Source organism: Saccopteryx leptura, chromosome 1 (genome assembly GCF_036850995.1).
Source record: "Saccopteryx leptura isolate mSacLep1 chromosome 1, mSacLep1_pri_phased_curated, whole genome shotgun sequence".
NCBI lineage: Eukaryota > Metazoa > Chordata > Mammalia > Chiroptera > Emballonuridae > Saccopteryx > Saccopteryx leptura.
This window is the reverse complement of record NC_089503.1, coordinates 338040890-338059084: the sequence shown is the minus strand read 5'-3', so window position 1 is coordinate 338059084 and position 18195 is coordinate 338040890. Positions and strand designations below refer to the sequence as shown.

At 38.7% G+C, this 18195-nt stretch overlaps 1 protein-coding gene and 1 pseudogene across 3 annotated transcripts; one reads left to right on the top strand and one right to left on the bottom strand.

The window, feature by feature from the left end:
- Positions 1 to 7717: 7717 nt before the first annotated feature.
- Positions 7718 to 8157, bottom strand: LOC136389499 (ubiquitin-conjugating enzyme E2 variant 1 pseudogene; annotated as a pseudogene).
- A 626-nt stretch (positions 8158 to 8783) lies between these two features.
- On the top strand, positions 8784 to 17513 carry SMIM8 (small integral membrane protein 8). 3 transcript variants are annotated; one of them, XM_066361330.1, is made up of 3 exons: positions 8784 to 8829; positions 15097 to 15251; positions 17220 to 17513. In XM_066361330.1, exons 2-3 carry the CDS (start codon positions 15117 to 15119, stop codon positions 17376 to 17378), a joined length of 294 nt encoding a protein of 97 aa, XP_066217427.1. In that variant the 5' UTR covers positions 8784 to 8829; positions 15097 to 15116; the 3' UTR covers positions 17379 to 17513. The 3 variants fall into 3 exon arrangements, with proteins under 3 accessions (XP_066217427.1, XP_066217428.1, XP_066217429.1); XM_066361331.1 differs by lacking the exon at positions 8784 to 8829 and adding an exon at positions 10995 to 11087; XM_066361332.1 differs by lacking the exon at positions 8784 to 8829 and adding an exon at positions 10995 to 11133.
- Positions 17514 to 18195: the final 682 nt, after the last annotated feature.

The following is an 18195-nucleotide window of genomic DNA, read 5'->3' as shown; positions in this document are numbered from 1 at the left end:
AAAATGTACCATTTGTGCTGGGCAGCAAAGCACATATGAGAGGAACTTGCGTCTGCATCTTTTTGGTACAATTTGTGAACATGAGATACCTACATGAAGAAGGAAGAATCCATCTCCTAACAGCAATTCTCAGTTATACCAAGATCTTGTAGGAGATTTGTAGCATCTAAAACAACCCCGGGAACAAATAAATATTTCTTAATAATGTTGATGTTTGTAGCATCAAATGTTTCTGAAGTTTCACAAAAGGATGGCTTGAAAAACTCCGTGCCTTGAGCCACTGCCTCTTGTTCTGGTGCAATAAAAACTCATTCATCTTCTGACTCATACAGGAAAGGACTGAGCAGACATGCCCCCTGGGTAAGAATATCTTGAGGTGTAGGAAAGGGCATGTTTTAGTATAATTTCTGTATCTAAAATGAGTGTTCAACATCTTTAAGAAAAGGTAAGCATTGTCTCTCTGATTTGAACCACTTTTAAAAATTAAATTTATTGAGGTAACATTGCTTAATGACATTTAAATTTCAGTTGTACAACACTATAATTCAATATCTGTACAATTTATTGCATGTTCACCACCCAAAGTCTAGTTTTCTTCTATTCGCATATATTTGACTCCCTTTATCTAATTTTCCCTTAACAACTATTTCAGTCAGCTCTTTCTGGACCCAGTGGTGTGACAAAGTGTGTCCTACACCACAGCTGGCTGTCAGCAGAGCCATCGCTCCTGGCCACATCCAGATGCCATGTCTCCTTCCAGGACATTGAAAGGGCTCACATTTTCAATATTTGTGCTCAAAGCATTAAATTTTCTATGCATTTTCCATGTCCAAAAAATGTTTGAGTTCTTATTATCCTAAGAAAAAAAAACTCACATATTATCTAGCTCAGTTTAGCCTCCACTTTCTCAAACCTTTCAGGGCTTGACAGGGCTCAAAGTTGACAGATGCATGGCCTCTCACTCAAGTTAATTTTTGTTGTTGAGTCAACAAATAAAAGGCCATATTTTCCTCATGAACATTTTGTGCATCTGTACTCAAGAAATGAGTGCACAGTTATCAGGAAACATTTAGCTCCAACTTATATCACAGTATATACAGTGTAAAAGTAATTACACTTGGGTGACAGATAAGCCCAGGTTTTTTATTGCTGTCCCCTCATTTGAATTTGCTTTAAAAAATAATATGAATAGCTTTGTGTGCATATGGATGTTAATGGAGATACTGAAGAATAAACAACACATTTATTTCTTCTCCATGAACTTTTGCCAGGTAATCAGTTCTTAATTTAGTCACTTACATGCTCTTCCTGAAAGAGAATAGTTAAATTTTAGATGGAGACTTAATGGTGGGATTCAAATAATTTAACAACCGGTTCTCTACCCTAATGACTTTTAAATATAAAAAAGGAAATACTGAAAGGTAGTTTATTATTTTATTCATTTAATAAATAAGAATACTAAAAAAGGTACACAAAACTAGATTATAAGAAAAATTTTTTAAATATTAATGAAAAAATATTAAATAACACCTGACAAAAAATAAAACTGTTATTTAAGATATTTCCATATTGCTTCTTGATTGACTGTAAGCATACTACAGGTGCTTAGAATACGCTGTTGTGCAGATGATCATTAAAAAAGATTAAGGACTGTCAATTTGTGATTTTCACATTGGGCGGCTGCCCAGGTGCCCACCTTAGAGAGAACCCTGATTACAAGTGCCATTTTAACAACCAAACTCAACAAAAAATTAGGTATCAGTTCTCCCCAACCAGTATGAACTGGCTGAATCCCACCACTGGACATAAGTATAGACAACAAAATCCCACTTCATGTAGAAATCCTATAAGCCTGTCAAGGTAACCTAGAAATTAATAATTTAAAACATAAATAAATACATACATCTTCCACTTCAGGATGGTTGAAATAAACTCACCGTAACTATAACTTCATTATATTCTTGGGAACTGTTAGCTCTGACTACCTGGTAGTAATGTGGAAGTATTGGGTAACAGTTTCTGCCATATTATAGGCATTTGATAGTTCTGTGGTTCATATTTACTTTTCAATTTAAGATTGTAAAGGTAAAGTAATGAATAACAGTTGATGAAGCTATTTGAGATTCTCCTATGTAAAGAGATCTCAATATGTTAAAAGTAGAAGCATTATTTCTTCAGGTCATTGTTTATTCCAGTGGGATAGATGGACAAAAATGTTAGTACATACCTACATAGATAATTACAGAAGATGAACTAATTAGATAAAATGCTTCCTCTAGTGCTTTACTAAACTAAAAAAAAAAAAAAAAAAAATACATAAAAATACCCTGATCTGTGGTGGCGCAGTGGATCAAGCGTTGACCTGGAATGCTGAGGTCGCCGGTTCAAAACCCTGGGCTTGCCTGGTCAAGGCACATATGGGAGTTGATGCTTCCTGCTCCTCCCTCCTCTCTCTCTCTCTCTCTCTCTCTCTCTCTCTCTCTTTCTGTCTCTCTTCTCTAAAATGAATAAATAAATAAAAATAATTTTAAAAATACATAAAAATATTTTAAAAGCAATTTAAACATCGTTTTTTTGTGTGTATTCCAAATGAGAAGCACACAATTCATATCCCTTTCAGGACTTAAGGTCTATGGATTGCACCTCTCTGCATGTTGCCATAGCAGCTCAGCAGGTGGTGTTCTATAAAGTAAACATGGACATAAAATAGGAATCCAGTCTTTTAAATTTTAATGGCTGAGTATGTTTACATTTCACTCCTTGAGGTATAATAACCACAGTTAACTGCACACAGCTTGCTTATGGTTATAAATAGTTTAAGATTACAGCACCCAGTGCTGATACTCTGTGGCCACACCCTGAATCCCAAAGACTGTACAGCATCTTTAGCCTACTGGGAAAGCTGAGAAGTAAACCCAGTGTATGTAATGCCCTGCCCCTTTTTATTATTTTTATAATATATTTTTTTATTCATTTTAGAGAGGAGAGAGAGAGAGAGAGAGAGAGAGAGAGAAAAGGGGGAGGAGCAGGAAGCATCAACTCCCATATGTACCTTGACCAGACAAGTGCAGGGTTTTGAACTGGTGGTCGCAGCATTCCAGGTCAATGTTTTATCCCACCTCCCCCTTTTGTTTTAAAAATTTTACTTATTGCCCTGGCCAGATAGCTTGGTTGGTTGGTGTGTTGTCTTGGAGTGCAGAGGATGCCGTTTGATACCCAGGTTGGGGCACATACAGGAGCAGCTCAATGTTTCTCTCTCTCTCTCTCTCCCTCCCTGCTTCTCTAAAAAAAAAAAAAAAAAAAAGAAAAAGATTATTGATTTTAGAGAGAGGGGAGAGAGTGAGGGGGGGCAGAGGGGCAGGAAGCATCAACTTGTAGTTGCTTCTTATATGTGCCTTGACCAGGAAGTGCAGGGTTTCAAACTGGTGACCTAAGCATTCCAGGTTGATATTTTTATCCACTGTACCACCACAAGTAATGACCTATTTAAAGACTATTCCAGTGGGTTGGGGAGGAGCAATTGGGGAGTGGAGGGAGACAAGATTTTATTCATTCCAGCTCTCTCTAAGGATAATGTATTTCAGAACACCCTCACCACTTTTTGTCCTCTGAGAATATTGAGAGTGAGAACGAGAGAGCTGGTAGTAGTACATTTAACTGGAGACTTAGAGAGAGAGAGAGAAAGAATTGGGGTAACAATTATTGCTCTTACCCCTCCCTTCAGGATGTCCTACTGAAATGAGACTGTTAGAGGACAGGGTTTGATATGGTACTGCGTCTCTCCAAGACCGTGTATATAAATTTATATAAAGGGCAAGGACCGAGCTCTCTTTTTTGGTTTATGATTATCCCAGATGAGCTAACTCTTGGGAGGGTCTTAAGCCCCCTTGCTCGCACAGACCCCTCCAAGGCTGTGGAAGGGGCCCTAGCAATGTCTTTTCATAGTTATGTTTCTATAAAACTTGCAAATATAAGATATTTTAACTAACAAGATAATCAATTGAGAATGCTATCTCAACTGCAATTTCTCCTTTGCTGCACTTACCCTCCTGTCAGATAGAGTTGGAGTGGCCATGGGCATTTTGAGAATGCAGCTAAGGGAAAGTCATTTCAGGTTTAGTTTTAGTTTAGGGAGATATATTTGTGTGGTTCACATTTACTTTTTTTCAGAGTTAAATTATTGCAAGGAGTCTGATTTCTGGAATCATCCTGTTGCCCATTGTGCCCACTCACTCATTGCTTTAAGCAAAGGTGCAGAGATTGAGGTCTCACTGGAATTTGTATGTGTCTAAAGAAACCCAGCACCAGACGGATGTGTGAGCTAGTTAACGAGGCTCAGTAAAGCTGCCATCTCCTGGTCTGATGCTGGAGCTTGAAATCCAGGGCTGACAGTCAGGAAAGGAAGGTCACGAAGGGGGCGGGAACTCATAACCATGAGTTGGAAACCCTCAGGAGAGACTGAAACCTTTGTTCTTGTTGCCTCTAATCCTGGTGACGGGTATGCTCAAGAAGCCCTCATTTGTAGAAATAAACACAGGCATAGGAGTCAGGGAAGATGAAGGATCCTGGATAAGGTAGAGTGATTGCAGGTCCAGCTGCTGCTCCCCAGTAGCTTCGTGCATCAACCTATCAACAACAATGTGCCAATGCTACAGTAGCTGCTGCTTTCCTTTTACCGTCCAGATCTCCAAAGTATCTTGTTGCCCATCCTAATCAGGAACATACAAGGAAGGGAATTCCAGGAAATGTAGTTCATCCTAGACAAATGAACACTGTTCAAAGCCATCATGAAGTTTTGCTTTGAGGACAAGGAGATGGAGATGTGTTTCTTATAAGATTATTTTCTGTGTGTGTGTGTGTGTGTGTGTGTGTGTGTGTGTGTGTGTGTGACAGAAAGAGGGAAGATAGGGACAGACAGGAGGGGAGAGAGATGAGAAGTATCAATTCTTCGTTGTGGCATCTTGGTTGTTCATTGATTGTTTTTTCATGTTCCTTGACCAGGGGTGGGGGCGGGGCTACAGCAGACCCAGTGACTGCTTGCTCAAGCCAGCGACCTTGGGTTCAATCTGGTGAGCTGTGCTCAAACCAGATGAGCCTACACTCAAGCCAGCAACCTTGGGGTTTTGAACCTGGTCTTCCACATCCCAGTCCAATGCTCTATTAACTGCACCACTGCCTGGTTAAGCATATAAGATTATTTTCACTTGGTATAGAATTTTACGTTTTCACTTCTTTTAGGACTTCCATTAGTTAATGTATTGTTTTCTAGAGTTTTTTTTTTTTTAAGCAAGAGACAGGGACAGACAGACAGGATGGGAGAGAGATGAGAAGCATCAACTTGTAGTGTGGCACCTTAGTTGTTCATTGATTGCTTTTTCATATGTGCCTTGATCAGGGTGTTCCAGCTGAGCCAGTGACCTCTTGCTCAAGCCAACAACTTTGGGCTTCAAGCCAGCGACCTTTGAGCTCAAGCCAGGGACCATGGGGTCATGTCTATGATCCCATGCTCAAGCTGGCAATCCCACTCTCAAGCTGGTGAGCCTGTGTACAAGCCAGATGAGCCCACACTCAAGCCGATGACCTCGAGGTTTTGAACCTGGGTTCTCAGTGTCCCAGGCTGACACTCCATCCGCTGTGCCACGGCCTGGTCAGGCAGAAGTCTATTGTTAATTAGCCATCAGTCTTATTTTGTTCTTTAAAAGTAATGCATCTTTTTATCTGGTTGCTCTTACAGTCTTTGTCTTCAGGTTTCATTGGTTTTGCTATGATCCACCTAAGTAGGTTTTCCTTTATATTTAACCCTGCATGGGATTTATAAAGCTTCTTAAATTTGTCTTGATAATTTTCATATGATTTAGGAGATTCTTAGCCAATAATTATATATTATTTCTTTCTATTTTCTCTTCCCTCTCTTTTGGGCTCTAATTATTCATATATTAAAACTTTTCTCTGTGTTCTAAATGTCTCATTTTTTTGTATTATTCATCCTGTTTTCTCTCTGTGCTTCAATCTGGATATTTTCTACTGACTTGTTTCTCAGATTGATAGATCTCTCTTCAGCTAATGTGAGATAATAAAAAAGGCAGAAACCTTTATTGTTTGCATATGCTTCTGTTGTCCCTTCCTATGACAATGACTTTATTAAATTTTCTTTAGAGAATAAACAAAAACAATCCAATCATGTCTCTAGCATAGCTGTTAAAATTTTTTCATTAATAATTTAAAATAATACTTTTTTCTGATATTTTCTGGTAATAGCTTATAAATTAGAGATTACTGTCAGTTTAGGGAAAGCCTCCATTAAGTTCTTCCTAACTGTAAGAATTTTTCAGACTAAAATCTTTTTTTTTAAACACACTTTTTTTATTATATTAAAATCAAGCAACGGTCTGACAATAAAAAGGCTGCTTATGGAATATTGTTATGTTAAACTTTACTTACAGGAAATTAAATCCTTACAATTAAGGATTTTCTCCAGAAAAAGATTAATGTAACATCAATTGTTTTTCAGACTTGACAGCTGTTGCTTTGAAAGGTGGTTTTACACAAACACTAAATTACAAAAAAGAAAAAAAAAACTTTTATAACACAATGCATTGCTTTTGTTGTGGTGTACATCCACACCTCAGCGTTTAGTGGTCCTGGACAGAAAAGTGGAAACATGCAGCAGTTTCCGGGAAGTCAAGCCCACCAATTTCGGGGTTCTGCCGTGCACACCGAGTTTTTCTTTATTCCTGCTGAGAACCGTGAGAAGCTGCAGCACCAAAACCAAAGTATGCACCGAATTCAAGGGTTTTTTTGTTCCAGCTGTCGGATTCCAAACTAGACCCAAATGGATGGCAAAGGTGACCATCTATTCACCACTCACCTAGGCTGGTGGCGAGTCATGAATGCGGGTCCAAAATTAAATGAGGGAGGTCGACTCTTTCCAACCTCACCTGATGGCTTCTGGCCAAAGCAAGGGAGCGTCATGGAAAGTGTTGAGGGGTGAAGGTGCAGAAAGGGACTTGAAAAAAAGGAAAGAAAGCAGCACCCCTTGATGTAAAGGTGGGCAGAAAAGATGTAAAGGTGGGCAGGAAAGCCCTGAATTCCTCACCAAAGGCTAATTTTGGAGGGCAGCAGAGGGGGTTACAATCTATGTTCAGCCAAGGGTGGTGGTAGAGTGGGGGGACGGATGGCTTGGAAAGGGGCATCACTTAAGACTTAAAAAAGAAAACGGGTGCAAATGAAGTACCCACACACACCCAGCAGTAGTCCCACAGGCTCTGACCGGAAACCTTCACATCTACTCTAACAAGCCACCCCAAAATGGAGAGCTGTTCCAGGGAGGGAGAGGGAGAGGGGAGGGGTTGGGGCGAAGGCAGAGACCCCAGGCCATGTAATCAGCAAGGTGATTGTGTGATGTGTCTTTTCACAGTTGAGTTAGATGTGCCCCACCAGTTATGATGGGAATCAATTTAAATATACTTTCTTGATCCCAGAAGTTCAACTATGTGGACAGTGGTTACACTTGACAGGATGATTTGTTATAGCACAACTTACATATTTCAAAAGGACAAAAAATTATCATTTACAGTATCTTAAGATAAACTGCCTTTGAATGGGAACTTTCTTTCTAGTACTTTGAGGTCTATAAGATGTATCTATAAAATTTACTACTGTGGAAAATGAAGACTGCTTAAATTGAATGGGGGGGGGCCTTTGGTTTTCTTTTTGATTAATTGCTGTAACACTGTCCTTCAGGTGGCGGAGGGAGTCTCATATTTTTTTTAGACATCATTGGGCACTGAAGCTCCAGCAGGACAACTTTGATGCTGTATGAATTCTGCCATTTTGCTAGCACTGATAGGGCTCCTGGGTCCACCACGCCATTAGAGCTATTAACTCCATTCATATTAATTTTTGTTACAAATCTTACAAAGGGGGGTGCTTCTGGGTATTTAGATCCACATTCTATTTTAAGGCTGTATATTGGGTTTTCATAAATTGCTCTTGGAGGCCCAATTACCATCCCTGTCCCTCTTGTGTCATGTCTTCGTCATCTTCTAGGCCCCAGCTAACTGTGCCATCTCCTACTCCTTTCTGGCCTTATTTGAGTTCGTTCAACAGTCGAAAATTGCGAGGGACTTTTACTCCCAAGCCTGTGGTGGCTGCCATCCTGCGTCGCTGTCACTCGAAGGCCCCAGACTAAAATCTTGATATATTTCAAACCTCATTTCTCCCCTATGACCCCCATCCTTCCGGTGTTGGATTTTTTGACACATACAAATTCCAGTGAGACCTCAATCTCTGCACCTTTGCTAAAGCAATGAGTGAGTGGACACAATGGGCAATAGGATGATTCCAGGAATCAGACACCTTGCAATAACTTAACTCTGAAAAAAAGTAAATGTGAACCACACAAATATATCTCCCTAAACTAAAACTAAACCTGAAATGACTTTCCCTTAGCTGTATCCTCAAAATGCCCACGGCCACTCCAACTCTATCTGACAGGAGGGTGAGTGCAGCAAAGGAGAAATTGCAGTAGAGATAGCATTCTCAATTGATTATCTTGTCAGTTAAAATATCTTATATTTGCAAGTTTATAGAAACATATAACCCAAACGCCCCTTGCAAACTCCAGCGAGCCTCTCCTCTGGGGCCGGCACAAGGACCTGGGAGGGTACTGGAGCCGCGACCTTACAACCCCCGAATCCCTGCGCCGCAGCCTCCGGGCCGTAGGGGCCGCTGTGGGGCAAAGCAGACGAGCGACTTAGGACGCTCTTTCCCGCAGGCGCAGAGAAGGCGGAGCTGTCGGGACGCGGAGAGGACGTGACTCTGTGGCGGGTGAGCGGTAGGGATTGCAGGGTGGTGGGGACCGGGAGGTCGCCCGACGTGCGCTCATTCTTGGCCTTCTCGGGGCTCTGGGGCCTTCTGTCGAGCTCCCCTAATCCTCGCCACTCGAGGGCGCCCTGAACCAAGTCTCGTTCATTCCTGACCCTATGGCGCCCGTGGTCCGCCGCTCACGCCAGGAACCTAACACTCTCGTCAGCGACCCATGCACGGACACATCCACCTTAATTAAGAACCCTCCCGTTTCCTGGACAGTTCCTTGGTGTCCTAGCTCCCCGACCGCTATTTAGGGAAAATGTTTTTGTAATTTTTCACCTACGGTGCCTGTTCCTTTGAACAGTTCTATGTTCTCCCTGCACGACAATGTCTGGAACTCAACTGAATGTAGGCTTCTCATTCAGGCTGTCTTTTGAGTCCTACCCAGTGGCAGGGTAGGTACCACCACACTGGGGGGAGAGGAGCGGACCCAAATAATCCTTTACAGCCCTCAGATTGTCTGCAACAGCCAAAACCTTCCTCTTATTTCAGGTACAGTAAATGCAAGAGATGGAAAAATACTTTTTACTAGTGTTTTTTACATTAAAAACTACAGAATCCATTTTTCAAATTTAAGTGATTACAAGTTTGCTTCTTAAATCTTGTAATAACTTATAAATGCACAGCCTTAGCGATTTAGGAGTAAAGTGAGGTGAAGTAGTGGAATAGGGATGATCAGAAAATTGAAAACCAGGATTATCTCACTCCCATTTTCAAAGGCACAGTCTCTTTAGGTCTAGGTTTCTTTGTTTAAAAAGGGGATTGGACCAGATGGTGAAGATAACAATAGCTACCATTTATTGAACATATCCTTTTAGAAATGCTATCTCATTTTATCCACACAGTAATTCTATGCAATAGATAATAACATTACCCCTTTTATGAAGGTGAAACTGAGGTTGTCACTCAAACACATGCGGTTCATATATCGCAAACTAGGAAATTGAGGATATGCTAGATTCCTTCAAGATACCAAGACCTTTGATTCTATTCCAAATTTTTTTATTTTAATTTAAATTATTTTTAAAGTGTTCTGCCCCAGGCTTCAAGTTATTTTCTTAAATTATAAGATAGTATGGTATGTGCAACTTAAATAACAAATGTATTTATATTCAACTAAAGTATTTTGTCCACTTTATAATTCCCTAAGTCTTTTAAAAGAAAGGCTTTGATTATTGCTAACGTTCTTTCTCACGAACATTCGGTAACTCATATTTTTTATATCTTGGTCTAACTTTTATGTACAATATGATTTAGATAGTCATGTCACTTTAATGCCTGTGAATTGTTTAATATCAGTTGCCAAATATATTCTAGATCATTCCTCTAAGCAAGAATTTTACTGAAAGGGGGAAAATAATTCAGAAATGACCAGTCCTGACTATTTCAGATCATCTTGAACAGCCTCGCAAATTGTGCATTAATTCCAATGGGGGCACCGTTCTCACTCACACTTTGAAGTATGAATGACCCTCATGGTGTTGTGCAGAGAAACAGTCCTTTATGTCTGCTGATTCCTCTTCCCATCGCATATTTCCTTCAAAAGAGGTTGGGGAGGAGAAAGAAGTCCAGAACTTTTTACCAGGGAGGGATATATGAAATAAATGCAGCTTAGTTTAAATTATTTTTATAGGCAGATATGAAAAATTCTATTGTGAGTACACAAAACACAGTTTATTGTATTATTTCCTATGCAAACAACTATAAACCTACGTTTTACTTGCTACCCTGTATAGTGTAGCAAGTAAACCCTAAATTTGTAAACGTCTTTTCATTAAACATGTGCAGTGCTTTCCAGCCCAGGTATTCTTTGTTATTTGTGGTAAAGAGTTTAACATACAGTGTGTTATTAAGGTGAATGTGGATGTCTGGGGGTTGCAGTGTAAAAACTACTGAAAGGTCCAGGACCTGGCAGGAGTCACATTAACCATGCAGAGCCCAAAGTGTAGAAAAAAGGATTTATTGCAAACACCTGGGTGCAGGTGGGCTGAGTCCAATAAGAGAATCAGCCCTGAGCAGGGGTTAGAGAGTTAGTTTTATACTCTGCTGCCACCTTATGGTGATTTCTGTTGATGCTGGTTACCAGGCCTCCGGTCCGAGCTTGTGGTATTCTTCTGTTTCAGTTCCTGCCTCCATTGGTAACGAACGGGTCTGTTTTGGTTCCTGCCTTTGTTGGTAACGGGCTCCTTCTGCTGTTTCTCCTCCTGCCTCCATTGGTAACGGGCTTCTGTGATAACGGGCTCCTGTTTGGGCAACTTAAAGGTTAAGTACAGTTCATGTCGTACTGACTGAGGAAGGGTTGAGAGAGGACAGTTTTGAGCCCTGAGGATACATTTTGCGCTAACAAGTACTACCTGGTCACTTATTTCCTTGATTCATTACGAAGGAAATGTAGGTTTGCTAACCAAAGCAGTAGACCAAAGAATTTTAAAATTTAAATTAAGTCATTGCAATTCATGTTAGAATGCTCTTTATACATAGTTTTTACAGACATTTAATATAAGTTGAACTTCATGACATTCAACATCACTGAATTCCTTTAATTTTAAAATAGTGAAATGTGTATTGGCTGTAATTAGTCCTCTCTCCCTCTCTCTACACACACACACACACACACACACACACACACACACATGCACATGCACATAACCATATATATTTTTGTGTCTGAAGTGAGGAATGAGTAATCTTGTACTCAGTTCTTGACACATCATCAGCACAAAGTGCATGTCATAACCGGTCTGAGGACCCTTTTATGTTTTACAGAGGTACTCTATACCCACTTCCCCCATTATCTTGGTTTTTTTCCCAGTAAACAATTTTAAACCAGATAGCTGTGTTTTAATTACATGCAACTATTTTAAAAAAAAGATTTTATTTATTCATTTTAGAGAGGAGAGAGAGAAGGGGGGAAGGTCAGGAAGCATCAACTCCCATATGTGCCTTGACAAGGCAAGGCCAGGGATTTGACTTGGTGATCTCAGTGTTCCAGGTCGGCACTTTATCTAAACACTGCACCACCACTGGTCAGGTGCAACTATTTCTTAATTAAAGGAAAATGCTGTTTTTGTAAGTTTCTGGTGAGCCTGATTTTTACGTTTGTATATTTGCTTTTTTAGGCCTTATTAGTATTTTTATGTAATGCCTCAGTTTTAATTAGTGGTATACTCTGAAGCTGTAATTCAGTCTGAACAACATGGCTACTGTGTTAACTCTTGCTTCACATTTCTAATCGCATGGCCTGTTTACACACTGTAATACTGCTTCCGCTTGAACAATTGCTACTTTCTGAATTTCTCTTATCCCACATTATAGTCAAACATGTTATTAGCATAAGGGAAATGTTCCTAGCATCAAGCCTAAGCCATCTGGTGACCAACATTTTGACTTAAATTCTAAATACATTTGTACAAAGGTGAAATGCCAGCAGATTTCACTGAAGAAAGTGAAGGTAGAAGAAGCAGCAGATGGTTGTCACACAAAAAACGTAACAGAGGAATTTAGCATCACTCCCCCTACATTGTCAACATTTTCTAAGATTGAGCCAAAATTGAAGTAGAAGTTAAATGGATAGCTGCTTTTGAATGTTATCAAGAAATTTATACAAGAATTGGGCATGTAAGTGGACCAGTTGTTCAGCAGAAAGTATTGGATTTTTTTGACAACTTTAGGCATGATGAGTTTCAAGCAACTGCGCTGGCTGAACAAATTTTAGGCATGGTAGAGAATTGTTTCAGAAGTTGTCTGCAGTAAAAAACAAAAACAAACCACCTTTCCTGGAGAATAAATTAGTAACTTGCATGTAAAAGAAACTTAAAAAACAATTTCTAGTTATAGTTTGAATGATATTTTTAATGCTGATGAAATTAAGTTTAATGAGTTATTACCTTATCATTTACTTCATGCCCTACGTAGACTTTGTAGAGGAGGTAAACAGAGATTGATGATTGCTCTGTTCTGCTGCAATGCCTCCCGAATGGAAAAGATGAGACCATTTGTTATTGTCAAGTCAGTTAACCCTCAGGGGTAACTGTTCATTTACTCCCCTGTGATTACCAAGTTAACATGCATGCCCGAAGAATGAGAGATTTATTTAACGAATGTCTAAGAATGTTTGGCAAGAGAATAAAAGGAGCAAAATGTAATATTCTCTTGCTTATAAACAGTTGCTCTGCCCACAACACTCTCCTATGCTTGGATCACACATGTGTTGAGTTTTTCCCATTGAACCATGTGCACAGCCATTCTGCAGCTATTCGTTTAGGGCAGTGGTCCCCAACCTTTTTTGGGCCACGGACCAGTTTAATGTCAGAAAATATTTTCACAGACCGGCCTTTAGGGTGGGATGGGTAAATGTATCACGTGACCGAGACAAGCGTCAAGAGTGAGTCTTAGATGGATGTAACAGAGGGAATCTGGTCATTTTTTAAAAAAACATTGTTCAGACTTAAATATAAATAAAACGAAGATAATGTAAGTTATTTATTCTTTCTCTGCGGACCGGTACCAAATGGCCCACGGACTGGTACTGGTCCGGGGGTTGGGGACCACTGGTTTAGGGTATAATTTGTACAGTGAAAGCTTGCTGCAGAAACAATGCTTCTAAATGTAGATGATGAAGTGAAAACAAAAAATAAATGAAGCAGGATATTGGCATCATTGCTGAGACCTGGTGGTCTGTCAAGTCATCCGCAGTAGTGAAATGTAGGCAGAAAACAGGCATGATTCCTGTGGAATCCCCTAAGGTCAACCTGGAAGAAGACCACAAACCAAACATGGCATTTGAACTAGTCTGGTACTGTCACTGGCCTTCCCAAATCAGTTTGATTTTAAAGACTTTGTGGCTACAGATATCAATTTAACTATTTAGAGAGGAGAAAGAGAAGGGGGGAAGGTCAGGAAGCATCAACTCCCATATGTGCCTTGACAAGGCAAGTCCTAAAATTGCTGCAGTATTGCTAACTCAGTATTCTGAGAGTTGAAAAATAAAATGGAACCAGAAAGTGATGATGATGACAATGACTGATAACCATGACATCCAAGAGGAACAAGCGATGATGGAACAGCCAACAGTGAACAACACTTCACAAGTCATTCCAAGTGCAGAATGTGTTGACAAGCCTTTCCCTGAAAGCAGATGATCCTGATGAGGTGTTTACTTCATGGGACAGATAAATATTTTGTGTCCACTGCAACAAAGATTTGCAAAAACTATAACAAAGTTGCAAAAATACTGCTTTTTATAAAGTCTGTGAAATGGAAGACTTAATGATTACTTGTATAAACAAAGCCCTAGTGAGTGTTTAAATGTGAATGTTTCACTCATAACATTTACTTCACACTAGGGTTGCAGAATTTCCATGCCAAATTTTATTATATTGTCACTAATTTCAGCCTTTCTTTAGAAGGTTTCTTTTCCTACCATCTCTCTCCCTTCTAACCATCCCTACCCCATCTTCAGCATTAGGTGGCAGGAAAGATAACAAGCCTTTGCCTAATAATACCCAGAAGAGAAATATATTCACAAAATGTTGGCCCTCCAGCTGGGAGAACCAGAAGGCAAAAAACACACTTATATTTAATAGGATAGATTTAGAGTAATCCAGAGAAAAGTGGATATTCGTAGTAAGGAGATAGCAGAGCAGCCCTTCCCACTCTCGGCAAAGGGGAAGTGAGGACAAACAGCTACTTACCCTTACTGCGTGGTACTAGTGCTTGGGCCGGGGAGGAAGGGGAGAGAAGCATGAAGGGATGGATAGTGGGACTGGGGTGAAGCTGTAGGAGAAACTGAGCAAAAGAATGCTAGTACTTCTCTCATATTGTTGTCCTGAAAGGGCTGTTGGAAGGTGAGAAAGAGTGAAAAGCAGAAGGAAATAGAGAAGGGTGTGGATAACCCATTGGCCATTCCTAGCCTAGTACTTCCTTCATGTAACAAGCTACACTGTGATTCATAACAAGAAGTAATTCTCCAGGCTTCCTTACGAAGGAAAACAACTTTGCCCACCTCGCTGGTTTGTTCTGAGAGTTGAAAAATAAAATCACCATTTTGCCAAACAAAACTTAAGGCACCATTTACAAAGTATGTGTTATACACAGTAATAAAATAACTAACAATCACTTTTGGTATATATCTGGACTAGAATTTAAAAACAAATTAATACAGTTTTTTAAAAAGCATTATCAAAAAACAATCATGAAGGAAAAAATCTCTTATTTTATTTTTAGGTTATAAATCATTTGTCAAGATGTCTTCAGCATCTGAGCCTCCGGACTTTAAAAAGGAACCACCCAAAGAAAAAGACTTTCAAACCCCAGGACTCAGAGGGGTCCGCACAACAACCTTGTTTCGAGCTGTGAATCCCGAGCTCTTCATTAAACCTGTAAGAAATGTATAGGAGAAGACTTATTTAACTAGTCTATCAGAAATACTAAGTTATTTTCCTGAGAAATGTGATTTTACCATGGAAATTTTATGTTGACTCTTAAGATCTCTCTGAAAATCTTAAATGCTTTTTCACTAAATACATATCTAAAATGAATTATTTAAAAGGCATTTGAGAATTTTAATGGAAAATGGTTGTACTTTCATGGATCAACTTTTCAAATTTCTATTTAAAATGTTAATACTGTATTAATTTGAAGGAAATTTTTTGTTTGATCAGGTACTATTCTGATTATTATTATAGATTACAATTCCAGCTTTTATTAATGATGTTTTTCCCAAAGGCATATTACAAATGTTTTGTGAAAAATTTCAAGATGTAATCTGTACACTGTTAGGGAGTTAGCTTATCATTTATAGTCTTGATGCAAAATGTTGAATATATTTGATAAATTTTACTTTTAAATAGATATAAATCTTATTTTTAAATAAATGTAAATTAAATCAAATTATAAAATATATTTAAATGTATTGAATTTGTTTAGAATTATAATAACATAGTTGCCAACATAAACTCTTGTATAGTAAAATAGGTCAGTTTAACAATCAAATCATTAAATCAAGGTAGAATGTTTTAAAAACTTTGAACTAATGTGTATTTTTTTTCTTTTTTTTCCTTCTTTTTCAAGTGAGAGTAGGGAAGATAGAGAGACAGATTCCCTCATGTGCCCTGACTGGGATCCACCTGGCAGTCCCCATCTGGGGCTGATGCTCTGCCCATCTGGGGTCACGATTGCAATGGAGCTATTTTTACTGCCTGAGGTGGAGGCTCTACTGGGCCATCCTCAGCACCCAGGCTGATGTGCTTGAACCAATCGAGCCATGGCTACAGGAGAAAAAGAGAGACAGAGACAGAGAAGGAAAAGGGGGGAGGATTGAAGAAGCAGACAGTCGCTTCTCTTGTGTGCCCTCACTGGGAATTGAACCCAAGACATCCACACGCCAGGCCAATGCTCTACCACTGAGCCAATTGGCTAGGGCCTGATGTGTATTTTTAATTGCCAAATGCATTTTAAGAATTGCAAATTTAAACTACTCTGAATTTGTGGCCTTTCTTAAAATGACCATCCGAATGAAAAATTTTGACCTTTATTCTTTTAAGATTTGAACTAGCAGTAAACAGCAGGTATGGTGACAGAAACAGAATTCCAATTGAAATGCATATTGCAACTCTGCACCACACTGACCTAGGGAAGGCCCATTTGTGTAGTGAGAACACACAAAAAGGAGGCTCTGAACTATAATAATAAAGATACACACTTCTGTGGAGTTGTGAACATCTTTCCTACATTTAAAAACTTTTTTAAAATTCAAGGCTAATTGCTTTGCCTTTTAAGAGTGTTGGATTTTCCAGCAGAAAATCAAGGCTATTATAACAGCATCATATCTGTCCCAATCACTAAATTTCTTAAGATGCTATCATCCAGAGAAGAGTGTAGACATTGCCATTTTTGCTGTACCTAACACATGACATGAAAGGCTTTTTGTTAGTTCATGAATTCAGGAGAGAATAGCATGTATAGTTCATACCTCACTTCCTAATAAAATTAAGGAAGTTAAGCAACTTCTTTATGACACACAGATAAGTGAAAACACCAGACCAATTTCCTTGTCTCTTGTTTCCTCTGTCCCTTTCCCAGTCGTCACCTTTCTGAAGGTGGAAGTCTGAGATGTCCAGGCTATAGACAGAAGAAAGACTGGAGAGGAGAATCAAGAGTCTTCTCTAATCTCTAAATTATCAGGAGTTGAGTAAATTAAATAAAGAACTAGATAAATTATTATAATTAAAAATATTATAGGTATGCTAATAAAGACTTGGTTTTTCAAGAGGAAAATGCAACAGATAATTTTGTTCTCCTCAAATTATTAGTCTTAATGAGGCTTTGTAATTTTTTTTCTTTGACAGAACAAACCTGTAATGGCTTTCGGATTGATAACCCTTTCACTATGTGTGGCTTATATTGGTTATCTACATGCAACACAAGAGAATAAAAAGGACCTCTATGAAGCTATTGATAGTGAGGGGCACAGTTATATGAGGAGGAAGACATCTAAATGGGATTAATAGTGCTGGTTACTATGGATGGAACTATCTTAAGGGCTCTGGAATCATCAAATGATAGACTTTATAATTGTACAACATCATGTTTCTTGTGCAGTTGCATCCAAACATGCACTGTAGTAAATTTTTATTTTCAAAGCTGCAGGCATTATCTTATTCTTTTTCCACAGAAAACTTCTCAATGTATTTTTTAAATTATCTTATAAAAGTGCCATTGAGAACAGAAGTTGTTTTTGTTAATTATTAAGTTCTATGTAATAAAAGTACTCAGTGTTAAATTTGTATGGCGTTTTTAATATTTTAAGGTGAATTGTGAAATTGTCAGGGTTTAGTTTTGTTTTGCTGTTTGAAAAAAAAATGTTTATTTTCTACCTGGAATAGAACCTATATTTATGAAGAAAAGGAAGTAATTATAAATTATTGTAAAGCCTGAAGTCAATGTTAAAGACAAGTAGTTTTTATAGAGTCTCAGATGGTTCATATATTTTGGTTTTCCATTTCAGCTATTTGGTTCAGAATTTTATTTTATTTGAAAAGATACTTTCACTCAACTACTAAAAACAAGATTAAATGAGAGAATAACCTAAAGTAATTGGAGTATTTTTTTAAAAAGAAAAAATATGGAGAAAATTCCAGACTGGTTAAGATTACGCTTCTGGAAGAGATTGAAACTACAATTAAATCAGTACAGGTTATGACAGTCTCAACATACAACGTTTTGAGTTTACAATGCTCACTCTCCCATTAAAACTTAAAAAAAATGAGATGTGTTTTGGCTTATGCCATTAGCGTCCTACTTACAAGCAAACTAGTTTGGTTG